Source organism: Varanus komodoensis, unplaced genomic scaffold (genome assembly GCF_004798865.1).
Source record: "Varanus komodoensis strain SLA01 unplaced genomic scaffold, ASM479886v1 scaffold17, whole genome shotgun sequence".
Classification (NCBI taxonomy): domain Eukaryota; kingdom Metazoa; phylum Chordata; class Lepidosauria; order Squamata; family Varanidae; genus Varanus; species Varanus komodoensis.
Genome location: NW_025335505.1, coordinates 25,490,905 through 25,507,634, shown reverse-complemented (window position 1 = coordinate 25,507,634; position 16,730 = coordinate 25,490,905). Strand labels below are relative to the sequence as shown.

General features: G+C 41.3%; 1 protein-coding gene across 15 annotated transcripts in view; it reads left to right on the top strand.

Moving 5' to 3' along the window:
* Positions 1–16,730, top strand: part of ATXN1 (ataxin 1) — a 472,419-nt gene that overhangs the window by 436,466 nt on the left and 19,223 nt on the right. For all 15 annotated transcript variants that reach the window (XM_044426652.1, XM_044426654.1, XM_044426653.1 and 12 more), the window contains one exon: positions 9,120–11,153. In XM_044426652.1, the coding sequence (XP_044282587.1) occupies positions 9,273–11,153 (1,881 nt within the window). In that variant the 5' untranslated portion in view covers positions 9,120–9,272. The remainder of the gene's footprint in view (positions 1–9,119; positions 11,154–16,730) is intronic.

Here is a 16,730-nt window from a genome sequence, read left to right as displayed (position 1 = left end):
CAGGTCATGTCCAACAGCGTAGTGGCGGTATTCTATATCAACAAACAGGGCGGAACAAAGTCCACTGCTCTGGCCTGCCTGTCCATGGACATTTGGGAATGGTGCATCCCGAGAGGTATAACCCTTTTGGCAGTCCTTCTCGCCGGGACCGACAACGAGGAAGCAGACACCCTGAGCGGACACATGTCGTTCATCCACAAATGGGAACTGAATCATCAAGTCTGCATACAGTTATTCCAACTTCGGGGACATTCGGACATAGACCTATTTGCTACCCACAAGAACAGAGTATGCAAAAGATTCTGCTCCAGGGTGGGAATAGGACCGGGATCGATGGGAGACGCCCTTATGATCCCCTGGACAAATCTCAGGTTTTACGCGTTCCCACCTATTCCTCTACTGACAAAAGTCGTATCGAAGATTGTGCATGACGATGCCACAATACTCATAACACCTTGGTGGCCTCGTCAAGCATGGTTTTCCACCCTCCTTCAGATCTCGAATGACAATTTCCTTCGTCTTCCGTCCAGACAAGTTCTACTAACTCAACAAAAAGGTGCGGTCCGTCACCCAGACCTGTCCTCATTGAACCTCACTGCGTGGAGAATTCATTAACTCAAGACACTGTTTCGGGACAGAGATCTACTAGGTCAGTCGGTCCCTTAACTCATGACCGATCTGACCCCCTCACTGACTCAGTACCGACGGGGATATTGTCGGGACCGAGCTCTTTGGATCCAGATGTTTTAAGGATTCTCGAGTCTGCATTAAGACCATCAACTTGGAAATCCTACGCAGCGAAGTGGCGCCGCTTCTCATCCTTTGCGGAATCATGCTCGTTCAATCCGATTACAGCTTCGGTTGAGAATATTCTCCAGTTTCTGCTGCAACTGCATCGTTTGGGACTAAAACCTTCCTCAGTTAAGGTCTTTGCAGCTGCCATGTCACATTATTCGGGTATGGTACAAGGACTGTCAGTGTTTTCACAACCGCTTATTCGAAAATTTCTCAAAGGACTGCAAAATCTTCATCCTTCTATTCGGCCGGTTATGTCCACGTGGAATCTTTTGGTTGTCCTTCAGGCACTTACAAGACCACCATTTCAGCCCTTAGTGACTGTCAATATGCGTCTCGTATCATGGAAGACGGCCTTCCTTGTTGCAGTTACATCAGCTCGTAGATCCAGTGAACTTTGTGCTCTCCGAATTGATCCGCCTTATCTCATCTTCCATAAGGAAAAGGTGGTTCTAAGAATGGATCCGTCTTTTTTGCCTAAAGTTGCCACGCCACTCCACCTGAATCAAGAGATTGTGTTGCCTGCCTTCTTTCGGTCGCCGTTGAACCCGATTGAAAGTCCTTGCATACCTTGGATGTTTGACGATGCTTGGCTTTCTATAGATCACGCACAGAGTCTCTTAGACACTCTAATAGACTTTTTGTAAAGTACTCTCAACGGGACCAAGGATCACCTGTTTCGTCTCAGAGACTGTCGAAGTGGATTGTTCAAACCATTTTGATAGCGTACCAGCTTGCAAAGATGGACTTACCTGTTGTTTCAAGGGGTCATTCCACTAGAGTGGTGTCAGCTTCCTCCGCGTTTGCCGCGGGTGTCCCGATCCAGGAGGTCTGCAAGGTCGCAACTTGGGCTACTCCGTGTACTTTTGCAAAGCACTATCATCTTGACGTGCGTGCCAGAAGAGACTGTTCCTTCGGGAGAGCTGTTCTTTCTGCCGTTCTTCAATAACGACACTGCCCACCACCATCTCTGGTAAGCTTGCTATTCACCCATATGTGTGATGCACAGAGGCCATGACAAAGAAAAGCAGGTTGCTTACCTGTAACTGATGTTCTTTGAGTGGCCATCTGTGCATTCACACAACCCACCTGCTGGCCCCGCTCGGTGTTGGTGAGTGGTTTCTTCATCGGTACTGTATGATACTGCTTCGGTATCTCATACTTTATTATGTCATTGGTACCGTGAGCGACTGCAGTGGTACCTGATAAGTTGTTATGCCATCTTCTTCCGTGAGGTGGCGAACGTTCGGTCTCCAAAGACTAGAGAAAATGGCGGACACTCCGCTCTATATATATATATATACTACCAAGTGGGGAGGGGAGCAGAGTTTTCCTGCTAAAACCGTTAGCTTTCAATCTTTCCGGCCTAGGCACTGAGCAGGCGCAGCACCCATATTTGTGAATGCACAGATGGCCACTTGAAGAACATCAGTTACAGGTAAGCAACCTGCTTTTTTCAAAATGAAAATGGACAGTATTGTTCTGATAGACTATTATTTTTATTGTTCTAAGCTGAACTAGGATATTGAATCAATATTTACTTGATATATTTATTTATTAAATGCATATCCTGCCTTTCCAGTACAAATAGTGCTCAGAGTTGCTAGCAACAACTGGAAAGAAGATAAAATGCAAAAACATAATAAGAAGCTTAAAGCAAATCAATTTAAAATGCCTCAATAAAAAAGAGGTATACAGTTTTACAAGTGAGAACGTTGGGATACAGCTAAAACTTAGCATGAGACTATCGATACTGAACTTGCTGGACATTTCCTGAGATCTAGTTTTAATCATACTTCTACATAGTACAGTGTTTAGTTTTGAAAAGTCTTTCACGACTAGACTCACATCCAAGTCAGCTAAATCATGACTAAAGTTTGGTTACTGTAGCCCTGAAATAACAAAGTCATTATTACATATTTGATAAGAAACTGTACAAGGCAGGGCTGACCCAAGACATTTTGCCACCTAAAAATGGCCTCTTCTTTGCCTCATGTGTAAGGGTGCCTAGTATCCAAACCTTGCAAAATAAATGCCACTTTATTTTGGCATCTCAGGCAGTAAATCACCTACATGTGTCTCTCTGGAAGTAAAAGTGCAATAACTGTATATTATAAAAAACTGAAAATCAACTGACAGCCACTTAATGCTATGTAAGAGGAGCCCTGGGGCAGGGCTTCTAAGGTTGCAGTCCTGTGCACACCAAATTATTTCTCAAAGCAGTGAGATTTACTTCCAGGTAAGCATACATTGGGGCAGTTTGCACAGAATATAGGCTGATAGACCTACTTGTTAAGACAACAGCAATTCAGTGCACAGAAAGAGAAGGCTTGTTACTGCTGATACCTCAGAAAGGTCTGTTATTCTCTGAATAAACAGAACATAGTTGGTTAAGATTTTGTTTGGCAGGATGCTACGAAGATGTCTGTATTCATCTTTTTTAAAAATCCTCTCTATTATTTCATAGTTCAGATCTCAAAGAAGTTAAAATTCTCAGAATATTTTTCACATACAGTTTCCTGTTCAGGAACCATTGTGGACTTAGATAATGGCTTGTTCAATTTTTCTTTATTTTTTCTTTTTGCCTTGAGGCTTTCCAGGAATCTGTGTTAATTGTAGGCAGACTGCCAGTGGACACTGGCTACCCAGTGTGCTAGCTGACAAGGATGCCAATGTCCCAGCTGCAGCCCTCAGTTTCCTTTGTTCTGTTTACCTTGTCAGCACTCATTCACTTAGATGAAGAAGTCAGTGAAAATGTAAGACTTATAACTGGTGTGGTTACTTTGTTTAAATAAGACTGAAGGATTGATTAAAGAATTGAAAAGGAATGTGGAAGTAATCACTATTCTAATTAACTGGACAGTTTAGCAGCTAGTAAATCATCTGGGATATTGGAGAAACAGAAACTGATTCCACAGCAGATAGTAAATTTTGCATTCTCCCTCTGTTGCACAGTTGTCTTAGATTCTCATTGTGCTCCAGAAGAAAATAACTACTTATAACTGCCATCATATTGAAGTATTGTACATTGTTTGCGAAACTGACCTCATTACCAAATACAAGTGAAATTCTTGTCTCTACATTCAAGAGTGTAAGAGTGGTATGATACAACTAATATTACAGAATTCACAGATACTTATAACAAATGCTGAGAAAAGATCTGTCATACTTATGACATAAAAGTACAATAAGTGCTTACATATTTGATAGTGATCATAATTTACCATATTTATTCATTTCCAATGCATTTGTGAAAATCAAGTAATAGCAAATGAATTCCATGCCAATACACAAACTAATAGATTATACATCACAACAGGGCTAATTTTGATTGTTCTTCATTGATTAGGTGAAATTAATGATGAGCTTAAGCATAGTCAAGACATAACCCAAGTACAGGAATAGTCCTGTGGAATTCAACAAAAGTGAACAATAGGAACATTTCAGGCATGATAACTTCCAGCTCTGTTTCTCTAAAAGAAAATTCATATTACAATAACAACATTTATCAGATCTTCTTCCACAAAATTTTTGGTCTATTCTATTCTCTGGCTCTCATCAGTGTGGTCTCATGCATGGGTCTATGACCTATATAGACCTATGTTGGCCAATTTTGTAGAGCACTCATCATGATTGGATGCAATGAGTCAGGTCAATAACCCAAGGCAGTTTACAAAGATTTCATTCTCTCCATTTTACCCTCATAACAAACCTGTAAGATAGCTTAAGCTGAGAGTCTGGACCTCCAAGACCTCCTGTGTCCTAGTCAAGCAATCTTAATGGCTATACCATAATCACCCAATTCACACATAATGCTAATTCTTTGTTTAAACAACCCAGGGATTGATGTGGTAGCTCATGGATTGTTAACCATAGATTGTTTGATTGTCTGAAGCAAACCTCTAAGGAGGTTCAAAAGTAAAGCATATCTTCACATGACTTAAGTCCCAGTCTTACTCTCTGGCATTTGTGCTTTATACATGCCAAGTGGCAGGACTGAGCTTGTCTAAGGCACTAGAGCAGGGGTGTCCAACCCGTGACCTGTGGGCGTCATGCAACCCAGGATGGCTGCAAATACAGCCCAACTCAAAATCATAAACTTACTTAAAACATTTGAGATTCTTTTGTGATTTTTTGAGGGGGGGGGATAACTTGATTGCACAGTTCTCGACTGTGAACTTTGTAGACATCAACGTTGTGTTGCAACATCACATAAAATAAATGTATGTATGCTATTTGTATGCATGCATGGCTTCAGTTTTAAGGTACTGTGTTATCTTTCAAGCGCAGACAGTCAAATTGATACCATCAGACATTACATGTGCTCACGGTGACTTGGGAAGTGAAACACAGCTATTATCAATAATATTTCAAACTACTGTTGCAAACAATTTTATACATTTTGACAAATTGGCTAAACACAGTCCTGTGAACAGTGAAAAATATGCAGACTTGCTTTTCAATTTGATACAAGAATTTGAAAACAGATTTCAAGATTTCTGGGGAAATAATCACTATTTTGGTATATTTGTGCCTCATTTTCAGTTGACATAAATACGTTACTTGCCAATTTTCAAATGGAATGCATAGATCTGACATTCTGCAATCTGACATTCAATTTAAAAAATTGATCATGGACTTGTATAGGTCCTGTCTTCTCATAGACAAATACCCCTTGCTTCACAATCACGCCTTATTCATGTCTTTGCTTTTGGCAGCACCTACATTTGTGAGCAACTGTTTTCAAGAATGAAACACACTAAGAGCAAAATTAGAACTAAAATATCTGACAAGAACCTTGAGAACTCACTGAGAATTGCAACTACTTCCATTAAACCAGATATTGATGCATTAATTTCTCAAATACAATGTCAAATATCCCACTAGTTTTATGTTTCCCTCTTTTCTTTTACTTTTATAATAAAAATATCAAAAAACAATGAAGTTTTTATTACTTATATATGTTCATTTCTATATTAGTGATCACAAACTTGGGACCTGCTTGACGATTTTAAAGGACTCTCCAAACGGGGTGCTACATAATTAAGATTATTATGTGAGGATTGTTTTCCTTATCTGTGGTGGCAGATATCACAAAAATTATGCACATACCTTTTTTTCTTTTTGTTTTTCTTTTTGTTTTTTTCTCATCAGCTTTCATTAGTGTTTGTGTATTTCATGTGTGGTGCAAGACAATTTTTCTTCTTCCGGTGTGGCCCAGAGAAGCCAAAAGGTTGGACACCTGCGCTAGAGAGATATGGTTACCAGTTAGTAAACTGAATCACTTACTTAGCCATTGTGAGATTTGTGAGTTATACAGCTATAATAAACTGCATTACATTGGCACTGTCTATTAGCAGTTCTGTAGGTATAGATTCCTTTTTTCATATCTGGTAGCATTGCATAACCATCATTGTATCATAAATAATTATACATTTACAGTGCTCTTTAAAATTAGCCCCTTTTAACATAGTCCTTCATTTTTCTTAGACAATCATGGGCAACATGCAGCCTGCAGACTGACTTTTTTGCAGGGCTTGTTTCAGTATAGTTCTTTTTGATGCTGAATTACTTGTGATTGAGCACATTTCTGTATTGCCCAATAGCCAAAGCTTTTTGGGTGGTTTACAATTAGTGGGATATAGCTCTTCAGATATTTTCACAATTTAATTCTAAGTGGAAATGATAAATTCTACCAAAAGATATGCCAAGGAGTTCATTCCTGGATTATCTTCCAGCTAGGACTTCTGCTTACCGTACTTGCATTGCTTAAATTAGTATTTTTTTCTGTAGTTAGCAGAGATCACAGAGATCCATTTACAAGCACTTTCATTCAGTATATATCATCACCATCACCCCAAATTCTAGAAATGAATGTCATTGGGCCAAAATGAAAGAATATGTTAAGTTTGTGTTCTCTCAAGCACAGATGGGCCATCTTTAGTCTAATGGAAAATACTTTTTAAGTAGAACTCCCAAGATCCAATAGGTGCAAATGTCAAACAACTCAAAAAATTCTGAACAAAGAAATTAATACTAAGTACCAGAACTTGATAGGGATGTGGTGGTGCAGTGAGTTAAACTGCTGAGCTGCTGGGTTGTTTGATCGAAAGGTTTACAGTTTGAATCCGCACAACGAGGTGAGCTCTCATTGCTTGTCCCAGCTCCTGCCAGTCTTGCAGTTTGAAAGCATACAAATGCAAGTAGCTGAAAAGATACCACTTTGGTGGGAAGGTAACAGTATTCTGTGCACTTCGGTGTTTAGTTATGCTGGCCACATGACCACGGAAACTGTCTGCGGACAAATGTGGGCTCCCTTGGCTAGAAACAGAGATGAGGACTGCCCCCTAGAGTCAGACATGACTGGACTTTAATGTCATGGGGAAATCTTTACCTTTACCTTACCAGAACTTGATTGAACTAATAGTCCTTCCATGTAAAGTTTCTTCATTTCAGCAATAAAAGTCACACAGGTCAGTTAGGAATCTGCCAGTAGAGTCTGTTCTCTTTCCTGTCCACCAGTGTTCCAAAGATCATAATTCTAATACAGTATTCTGTTTTTTTAAAACCGATATCTCTCTTCCTCCCTCCCTCCCCCCCACACAAATATTTATTGTTTAGAGCTTGGCCCTCTGATGGGTCAAGACCTTTGCAAGACCCCTGAAGGGTCTTCAGCTTTGCCAAAATTACAGTCAGTATAAAAATGTGTTGACTATTGCTGTTCTTCTCAGTGGCGTTCTAATTATGAGTGTGTGTGCATGTGAACATGCTGAAGATGGAGATACTCAATAGAAAACTTAAAGCTTTGCCTCATTTCAGCCAAACCATGTACCCTACAATCTTCTATAAACAATTTTGGGGATGTGTGTCCCCTCTGTCTTCTACTGCTTTTTGGCTTTAGGCCAAGACTCAGCATCCAAAGAATCTTGAGGGGATTTTTTTGAAAGAAGGGGTCACTTATGTTACAGCTCTGTTCTGAGATGCTAAGACCTCTGACCTATATTCCAGGGGGGTTTTTTCTGCACTCTCACAGGCAAAGATATTTATACTAGCTCATGCAGTCTTTTGCTGCAATCCCACACTTAAAATCTGCCACAGTATAGAAAACCAGACCATCCTCTAAGGAGGACGCCAGGATAATTCTGACATTCAGAACCAAATTTTGCAGCTGCTGTCTAGCTGCCCTAGACTTGCCCTAATTTTTAAAATTATGTTCCCCTACCCCAAAGTTTATTGAACCTGTTTCCTAATACAGAGTAGCTCCCAGTCATTTTAAAGTGCTCTTCTCCTACACAGGGAGAAATCAGGCAACAGCTGCAGCTCACAATTCATTGGTTACCAAGAAACAAGGGAACATTATATGATTGGAGCTACATGTACGATTATCATAGCATGTAATTCTAACCATGTAGGTAGAGCTTAATCTATCCATGTAGATCACTGTCACAGGGATCAAAAAGTAAAATCCTTATACAGGCACTTCTCTAGTGAGTAGTTCAAAAAGAAAAGCCAAAGGAGAGGTGATGGAAAGAAATATTTCAACACCTGTAACAAAAAATACTTATAAAGGCAAAACCATCTTTGATTTTGTGTCCCTGATTTAAGTTATATTTGAAAAGTGATGAAATGAATAATTCCCATGCTCTATTATTGCCATGGAGATTATTTTTGCCTATTTTCCAGTTTAATGTTGATGATCTCTAAAGCATATACATTGCCTTCATTTTCATAGTGAAGAAAAAAAGGCAGGAAATACACATATGTATTTAATTCAAATTAATTTTGGGATACATTTTAAGTACAGCTTGCCACAGTAAGTTTCATTTTGTGCAGTGTTTTAATCATTGATGTGCTACTGTCTTCCTTTGTGTTGGTAAAATTATCATCCCAGTTAAGACGATAGTTACTAATGTCCACTGTGTACATTCACCAAAATAAACTACCATGCAGTGTGTAAATAACACTCCATCACAAAAATTAAGGCTGCATGCTTTAGTGGGAACCTTATATTTCTTGTGAGAAAGGTGGGAAAGAGATACTTTGCATCATTACTTGAAAGTAAATCTTACTGTATCCAATGGATTTTGTTTTCAAGTAAATGTAATTGGGGTTGAAAGCTGAAGGACATACTCTTAAAGATTCTGCCCTTGGATGTACGTTGAGAAAAATAATAGTTTTAATTAGCCTAGTGCTGCAACAATGATATACCAGAGCATCTTGCAAAAAGAATGTTATTGATTTATATTAGTTTACTTTGTTTCTGCTAGCATTTTGATTTCCTCTTCTACCCCACTTTCTTTTTGTCTTCTTCTATCTCATTCCAGAGATGCTTGTGGAGGATTGTGCTCACAGGGAGATGATTCCTCATGAAGTCTCTGGATCCCTTTCAGAAATCAAATGTGACTTTCCGCTTAGCAGACTGAAATCAGAGCTAGCCAGGCAGTGAAGCCACAGAAGTGGGCAGGGGCTGGTGAAAAATGAAATCCAACCAGGAAAGAAGCAATGAATGCCTGCCACCCAAGAAGCGAGAGATCCCTGCCACCAGCCTGCCTTCTGACGTGAAGCCATTAGTCCTGGCCAGTGAAAACCACCGTGCAGATAACTTGTCATGGCTCTCAAGTACAACCAGTGGCCAGAGCAGTGCAGCTGGGCGGAACAGGCCTGGAGGGATCTCGGTGGAAGCTGGGTCACAACTGGGAATAGGTTTACACAAGTCACTATCTACAGGAATAGATTATTCCCTACCTAGTGCACCTAGGTCAGTTCCAGCTACTGCAACACTTCCTACAGTGTACCCATCTGCACTTTCACAGGCAGGGACTCCTGTTTCCCCAGTGCAGTACACACACCTGCAACATACTTTCCAGTTTGTTGGGCCCCAGTATAGTGGACCATATGCCGGATTTATTCCTTCCCCACTTATTTCCCCAACAGCCAATTCTGCAACCAGCACAGCAGCCTCTGCCACTGCTGTTGCAACCACTCCATCCCAGCGTTCCCAGCTGGAGGCGTATTCCACTTTGCTGGCCAGTGTGAGCAACCTAAACCAGCAAGGGCACAAAGTTGAGCCACATCTAGTCAGGACACCTGGATTGATCACAGCAGGGTCTCCTCCACCAACCCAGCAAAACCAGTATGTCCATATTTCTAGCTCCCAGAGTGCTGTCAGAAATGTCTCCCCTCCGACCATCCCAGTCCATCTGCATCCCCACCAGACGGTGATTCCTCATGCATTCACCCTCGGTCCCTCCTCCCAAGTGGTGGTGCAATATGCAGATTCTGGCAGCCATTTTGTCACTAGGGAGTCCACCAAGAAGTCCGAGAGCAGCAGGATGCAGGCTATGCAAGCAAAAGAAATACTGAATGGAGAAATAGAGAAGAGTAGGCGATATGGCATCTCGCCATCCTCAGAAGTGAATCTTATCAAATCAGGCAATAAACCATCTCATCAGTATGAGGCCAGACATGTGGTGGTCCACTCGAGCCCTGCTGATTACATTGCACGGGATTCCTCCAGTGTCCGGTCCTCAGTTATGGTTGTCCCCAACAGCAGCACACCTACTGCAGACATGGAGGTCCAGCAAGCCACTAGCAGAGAAACACCTCCTTCAGCCCTTGGAGAAAAGGGAAGCTTGCATTTAGGAAAAACAGCTCACCGATCCTATGCTTTATCTCCACAACAGACTATGGGTCATGATGGGGTGAAAGCAGTTGCCACCTTATCCCCTCACACAGTCATTCAGACCACCCACAGCGCCTCAGAGCAGCTTCCTGTTGGGTTGCCTGCTGCAGCCTTCTACACTGGGACTCAGCCACCAGTAATTGGTTACCTGAGCAATCAGCAACAAGCCTTTGGCTATCCTGGAAGTCTCCCACAGCACCTGGTGATCCCTGGTACCCAACCCCTCTTAATACCAGTAGGCAATGCAGATATCGACTCATCGGGGGTACCGCCTGCTATAGCCACTTCATCTCCCCAGCTGGCGGCTGTGCCTCACACATTTGTCACAACCACCATTCCGAAAAGTGAGAATTTCAATGCTGAGTCGCTAGCAAGTCAGCCAGCTTACCAGGCGGCAGTGGTGCAGGCCCAGATTCACCTACCCCTGGTCCAGCCAGTACCTTCTTCAGCAACAGCTCCTCCTACACTGCCTCCGTACTTCATGAAAGGATCTATAATTCAGTTGGCCAATGGAGAACTGAAGAAGGTAGAAGATTTAAAAACTGAAGACTTTATACAGAGTGCAGAGATTAGCAGCGACCTGAAAATAGACTCCAGCACCGTGGAAAGGATTGATGACAGCCATAACCCAGGCATTGCCATGATACAGTTTGCAGTTGGAGAGCATCGAGCACAGGTAATAAGTTTCAGAGGTGGTGATAGGCTATTAGACAAGCAGAGACAATACCCCTACTTAACTATTGTTAGCCTCCTGGGAGAACTGAATGGCTAATAGGTGTTGTGGCATGATGATAGTGAAAGGAATTACCCAATGCTGTACCAGTGCCAAGGAAAGCAATCTTGGTGAAATAGTTCCAGATGCTGGCTTAAATTCAGAATGATATAAAGGTTGGTTGAATGTAAATTAAACATGCCTAATAGCCAGTACTTTATTAGGGCAAGATCCAACACAAATTGTGGGTAGGACTGTCTCAGTCCTCACATAGCAAACTTTTGAGTTCCCAGCCTGCTTCTTGAGGCTAGATGCTAGACAAAACAGAAAAACAAAGCAAAAAGGCAGGGAGGCGAGAAGGCTGCATATTATTGGAGAGTCTGTAATTCAAAGAGTTGTGGGAAAGTAAAAAATTTGTTCACTATCCTGTGAAATGTTAGTCCATCCAAACAAAAGTATGGCTGGATCATTATTTTTGGTTGTTGTTTTTATAAATGGCAAAGCTGCTGGCAATTCTTCTTGGAAAAGTTTCTTTTTAAGGAAAGCTTTGGTTTCAAAGACAGTCATGTGTGAAGTGGTAAGAGAAAGGGATCAGATTAGCCCATGTATATTTCTGTAGGTTGACGTCCTGAAACAATCCTTTGTGTGCCTGAATCAGTGGACTTGGTTCACAGCATCCTTAGAAAAATGCTAGGACATGGCACAGTCCATAGTGCCTTCCACAGACTGCCATATGTTTCCATTTAGCATTTCATTTCTCAATTTTTTGATAGTGGTACAAACCATCCTACAAATGGGTCTAGATAGAATTCTAGTGCTGTTCCACTTGATTTTGCAGCATTGTCCTTGTGCACTCTGAACATTACATTTGTTTTGCTAACTACTCCATGACTCTGTAATCTGGCTTTTTTGTGTTTTCCTCTAAAGGTGTCTTTCACCCTTTCCCCCCCAGGATATCATGCCAAATTTTTTAAGCTATTGTGCTGGCTAAATTTTACATAATCAGCTCTAAACTAAAGAGCAAAGAAAAAAAAAGAGGGGGGAGTATATATGTACACGAGACATGTAAATATCAGTACTGAAACAGTAAGTACAACCCCAAAAATGGAAAGAAGTGTGACAAGAATGCTGCTCTGGATGCACCTGGAACGTTTCTACTTGAGTAGGAACCTCATTGGGCTTGCTTCAAGTTTTCTGCACTTTGTGTCCACAGTTTGCAGAATTTATTCTGCTTTCTCTCATATATGAAGAAAAGAATGATTTTCTATTCATATTTCAGTGTCTCATAAGTGACAAATGCAGACTAAGTGAACACTTAGCTTGACACTGATAGTCATTGGTGATTCAGGTTTCTATAAATCATCAATGAAATCAACAGCAGGGAATCAAACAGGAGAGTTGGAAGGGGCCAATAAAGCCATCCAATCCAACCACTTGCCCAGTGCTATGCCCCAAGTTAAAATATCCAAATATCATTTTCACTTCTGCTTTATTAAAGCACTCTATTGCACAAGCTAGTCTGAAGTTAGCAGACCTTTATTGTTAGTTTTGGCTGGAATTATTGTGTGATAGCTTGGCCCTCTGAAACTAGTTATCCTGTTGTAGAGCATAGTTAGCACTGTACATGCAGCAACAGGAAGAATACTGCTGATCTTTATATATGGTTAGTGGGGACCTGCAATGGAATGTTGCAGTGTAGAGTGCTGGTTGCAAATCATTTCTGATAGTTTCTCAATTTGAGATTTCCCCCTGTATGTTTTTTCCCCCTTGGAGTGGGGTGAACACACTTATGCTCCAGCATACCCCATCTCTATTAAAAACATTGATTTCTCCATCAACATTTATGAGCAGGTGTTGTTGGCATTCCTGGAGCTATTTTAAAATAGTTTCTCAGTTGCTTATTTAGAAATTGGGCCTGTTCAAATGTTCAGATAGACCATGTGGAGATCTGCATGTGCTAGCACCAATTTTGAATATTAAAGCCAAGACTGAGCCTTGTGATATTACCAGAACCTAGAAGGGGTGGATTGTGCCAGGGATGGGCAGCTTTTGCATATCCCTAAAACAGGCAATGGTTCCTGAAGGGCTCCCCACTCCCCAGGTCAGGACTTGAGTTTTCAGGATGGCGCTTATGAGCACTGCAGCTTTTCATGGCTTAAACAGCTGAGACAATCCTGTAAATCCAGTCAGTGGGATAGTTTTGTCAGCAATTTTTAACTGACCTCCTTTTCCAGCCTCTCCATATTTCCTCATCTATCCTGTTGCACTGTTTTCCTCACGTAGTTCATTCCATTCTTTCTTGTATTCCAGTCTCTCCATATTTCCTCATCTATCCAGTTCCATTGTTTTCTTCACCTAGTTCATTCCATTCTTTCTTGTATTCAGTTGTCAGAGAAGTTTCCCCTGCCAGTCAACATTTCCTAGGGTTGACAGTAGTGGGGCATAAGCTACAAAGCAAAGTCAGTTGGGGCAATTGCTGCAAGGGAAACAAGCCACAGTGGGTTATTTGAGGATTCTCTCAAATAAGCCATACCATCCACAGCACAACAAGCACACCAGCAAGACCAATTAGGGATTTCCAGCTAACACATGATCCACATGCATGGTGAGATTAGTAAGCCACCATGGCTTGTTAATAATGCCATGGCCATGCAGACTAGGTCTTTCTGTATTCAGACTTCAGGATAAACCACAGTTTGCTGTTACAAGCTCAGGGCACATTGAGCTTTTGCATTACTTAGTCTTCTTACCCTGTGAACAGGAGAAAGCTTCCGTTTGGAGCATGTGGCAAACTATCATTTTGTTCAAACTAAGCATCATTTATACAAATCATGATCCCAAAGCATGATTTGTGCCCAGCCTCATATCCTGGTTCCCCAGAAAACTGGTTTGAGTAAAGCAGGAATGAACATGCATGCAGAGAAAATGGAGGATGCTGTATGCATGCTTGGGGGCTTGTAACAAACCTCTTAAATGCAGATACAGAGGATGGGATTGTATCAGCTTGTCCTTATGAATGCAGCTTGAATTGATAGCTGATGTATTGTATCAAAAACAGTTTAAGAAAAGGGTTTTTTTTCCATTATAGACATCAAAGCTGATCAGCAAACTGTGAGAGCCCGGGCTGAGTTGGAGGAGACTGAAAATAGAAATGCAGCTTAAGATATTTGCAGCCCATTGTACTCAAGAGCTTTTTGCCCATTAATAGTCACTCTCACTTCTATAGCTCTTGTTATCTGTAAGTTTGTCCCTATAGCAACCTTATGAGAATAGATCACAAGTAGTTCCATTATATCAATGGATACCTGAGGCTGAGATTTCTAGCTCACTCAAGGTCACCCCTGTTCACAAATACAGTAGAGGTGATATAACAGGTTCTGGCTTGTGTAACAGACTGCAGCAGGAAAACAAGTGCTGAAGACTGTATTAGACTCAGGCACCAGCATTTCTGAGACAGTGCAGGGTTCACATGTAACAACAGCCTTGATTCCACAAGATAGGCAACATGTATTCTGAGTTATTGTTACGTGCAAACCAGTGTGATGAGTCTGGGGATAATCTCTGTGTAGAAAAGGGACCAATGCAATGATATTCCAATATTGTTTGCTCACAGAAAATCATTTTCACTTGCAAGTTAGAACTACAGGGTGGGTATGCTCCTATGTATCATGTAAATAGCTCAGATGGGTCAGTACAGAAGCAAATGATAAATAGTATATTTATTTTATTTATTTTATTTATTTATTAAAACATTTTTATGCCGCCCCATTCGCCGAAGCCTCGGGGCGGCTTACAACAATAAATTAAAATAACATTTTAAAATATATACATTAAAATACAAATATATAATATACAACATACAATATAAAACAAGCCGCCCTGGCCAAATAAAATTCAATAATATTAACATTTTTGTAGACATAGCTTTTTGAGGCCTAAAGTTAAGTGTTAGGAGAGAGAAAAAATGTTTCCTCTATGTGTACAGTACTAGCCTCTTGTTAAAGGCACAGGAGTGCCAGGAATAAAGTGACAGTTCTAGGGTTAGATCATGGAAAAAGGGCCAGGTCATTCTGAAGGGAAGCAGAGAGATGGCTTCTCTACACAACGTGTTTAACCTGACCTTTCATGAGTCCCTGCTCTTCTGTTTTCTTTGTGCAAGAAAGAAAGCATCTTTTACATAGGCTTTCTCCCCCTGAGATTTTACTTTCTCTGCTTTCCTTTATTTTGTATTATGTAAACACAAGAGGGCGCAGCAGTATAACACAATGGCTGAATTACACAAGTCATTTTTCCAGTTTGTCAGGCTTTAAAAAAGCCTTGAAAATGGTCAAAAATGCAGGAGAAGCCCTAGAGGATGACAGTACCTACCAACTTCTATGATTGAAGGATCATGAATGATTAATAAATGCCTCATAGAGAGAAGCCGAGAATGACAAGAAATGGTTAATAACAGGTTGCAGGAGAACAGTGGAATTGTCCAGCTGGGATACAGGTGCAAAAACAAAGAGATGAGGAAACAAGAATCAGTCCAGTTTGGAGCAGAAGTGGTCAAGATCTGGTGCAGAAAAGATGGAATGAGGTTTGGAAGCAAGTACAGAATGTGGCCTACCTATCACAAAGGCAGAGACTGCAAAAAGGAAGAAGAACATATATAGGGGCAGAGTCTACAGAGGAGTGGCCATACCAAGAAGCATCTGTGGTCAGAAAGGACACGCAATGAATGTAAAGAGGAGGTGCTTGCTCGGTGATCTAAAAGTTTTGAGGTTCTCCTGTTCTCCCAGCCTCCTAATAGAGTTAGCAGCATTCTCCTTTCTCCCAGATGGGTTCTTGTGCTTTGGACAGCTGCAGAACTGGCCCTGCTCAGTCACAAAGATGTGGTGATGTGCAAATCTTCTACCCAGGCAGCTGCTGAAAACCCTGGAGCTCTGCCAAAAAATGGAGTGGGTGACACCTCGCAACACAAAAAGCAGATGGACTTCACTGGCTCTTCTACTCTGGGTCATTGAAATAGTTGTGGAGGGCTGTTCATTTTCTGCAGAGAAATGTTTTTCAAAATTGATCCTATCTATGTCACCCCATAGTTTAGCCTCCCACATTCCTTTTAATATTGCCCGATTACTGCCATAACACCATCAGCCGAGGTTTGGAAGCAGGTGCCTGAGTGTGGTGTATTCTGTCTTGCTCAGAGAGACGATATCACCTCAGCTAAAAGTGGCACAGCTGGACATCTTCCCTTTCAGAGGCTGAGAGTGCCATCATCTGGTTGAAAGGGTGATGGTTTCTCCTTTAAAGAGTCACCTTATGCAGAAGCCTATCAGAATCTAGCTGACATCATCAGGCTTAAAATACTCCACCAGCTGTGTTTCTCACAAGGGACGCTTCCAGAATTCAGAGAGAGTCACGTAAAGATATGATTAAAATGTGGGTTTAATTTAGGTTCCTGTAGATTCCAGGACTTGGATCTCTTCCCAGATCACTCATGTTCCTTTGTAGTAGCAGCAGCTTCTCTCTTGGTGGTGAGGATTTGGTTGCTGCTGCTTT